Here is a 1,539-nt window from a genome sequence, read left to right on the forward strand (position 1 = left end):
CTCTGACCCGCGAGACCTCAGCAGCAGCAGGGTGAGGGCAAGGGCCGCGGACCCCTCCAGGCCAACAGCAGCAAGAACAGAGCTTGGAGGGTCCGGCCACCCCGACGGGGCCCGGGGGCGCCCGCGGGGCTGGGGCTCCTGTTTTGAAGACGGTCCCCCCAGGCTCTGAGATGGCTCCAGTGCCCTCCGCACCGGACACCTCGCGCCAGCCTGCACCCCCTCGCTCGCCTCTCCGCCTGCAGCTGCGCTGGTCCCCAGACAAGCCGCCTCCTCGCAGGCCCTGCCCCCGGCAGTCGCCGCCCGCGGTGGCCGAGGGGCGCCCGGGCCCGCGCTGTGGCACAGGTGCCTTGCGGCTCATGCTTCCCGCAGGCCGAATCCCACAGCAGGCTGAATGCCACCCGGGCGTGCCCTCAGCCAGGCCCCAGGGCGCAAGAGGCCGCTCTGTCAGCCCAGTAAGTTCCTGACCCTAAAGCAGGTGGCCCGAGGCTGTGGCCGCTTCCTGGTCCCGACACCCCTCTCCAGTCACCAAGGTTGTCAGAGAGGAGAAACCTCTTGCGGCAGGTGCCTCTGTGTCTGCTGACTACTTAAAGGTCCCCCGGGGTGCAGAGGGCTGCGCCTCCCCCTGAGGGGGGGGCAGGGAGGGACCCCAGGGCGCAGCGGACCCCTCCCGTCTCCCCACTGCGCCCTCAGCGGTGGGTTGCAGTCAGTCTGCTTGTTCTGCGCCCCACTGTCAGGTCTCTGGGGCGTCCTGTCACCCCCACACCCCCGGCTTACACCAGCTGTTGTATGTAAAAGTAAATAACATGTTTAAAAGCCACAGAACGCAATCAGGACGGGAATCGACCTCAGGGGCCGGAGGGCCGGGTCAGGCCGCGTGGTCCGCCCACACTGGACGAGCTCGCAGCCCGAGCGGACAGCGGCCACGCGCGGCGAAGTGCGAGTCGGGGCCCAGACAAGCGCCGCGTGCCCACTGAGCGTGCCAGCACGAGCGAACGCTCACGAGCACTCACACGAACTGGGGCGCACGGGAGGTGGGGGGCGGTGGGCGCCGGTGGGGCGTCTCTCGGGCCGGAGCACCCCGCGACGGCGGGCGACGCCCCCGTGCCACAGGAAGAGCCGCTTGAGGCGGGCGTCAGCGCGGGGGTGGGGGCGCTTCCTGGGGCGCCGCCCGGGCGCTCTGGACCCCGCGCCCCGCCCCCTGGAGCTGGCCGCCGCCGAGGCCCAGTCCCTCTTCTGCTTTCACCGCGCCGCGCTTAGTCAGGTGTTCAGAAACCTGGGCCGAGGCAACGGGCAGCTTCTGGTGTTTGAGCCGAAAGAAAAACAGAAGGACCCAGGGCCGGAGCCCACGGGCCCAGGCGGGCGCAGGGGGTGCCGCCTCCCTCTGGCAGCTCCGAGGCGGCCCGCGGCCACTGTGGGCCGGAAGCAAGGGAGCATGGGACTGGCCTGCGTCCAGCGCCCGGGGACTTCCTCATTCCGGACGGGCTCAGCCAGGCCCCGGTGACGAGGCCCCTGCCGGCCAGCCGCTAGCCGGCCCGACCC

At 71.2% G+C, this 1,539-nt stretch overlaps 1 protein-coding gene across 1 annotated transcript in view; it reads left to right on the top strand.

The window, feature by feature from the left end:
- Positions 1-1,539, top strand: part of FDFT1 (farnesyl-diphosphate farnesyltransferase 1) — a 51,775-nt gene that overhangs the window by 40,287 nt on the left and 9,949 nt on the right. Inside the window, exon 9 of the mRNA XM_012724813.1 lies at positions 243-452. Coding sequence (XP_012580267.1) covers positions 243-452 — 210 coding nt within the window. The remainder of the gene's footprint in view (positions 1-242; positions 453-1,539) is intronic.

Source organism: Condylura cristata, unplaced genomic scaffold (assembly GCF_000260355.1).
Source record: "Condylura cristata isolate star-nosed mole 26May11 unplaced genomic scaffold, ConCri1.0 scaffold00014, whole genome shotgun sequence".
Classification (NCBI taxonomy): Eukaryota; Metazoa; Chordata; class Mammalia; order Eulipotyphla; family Talpidae; genus Condylura; species Condylura cristata.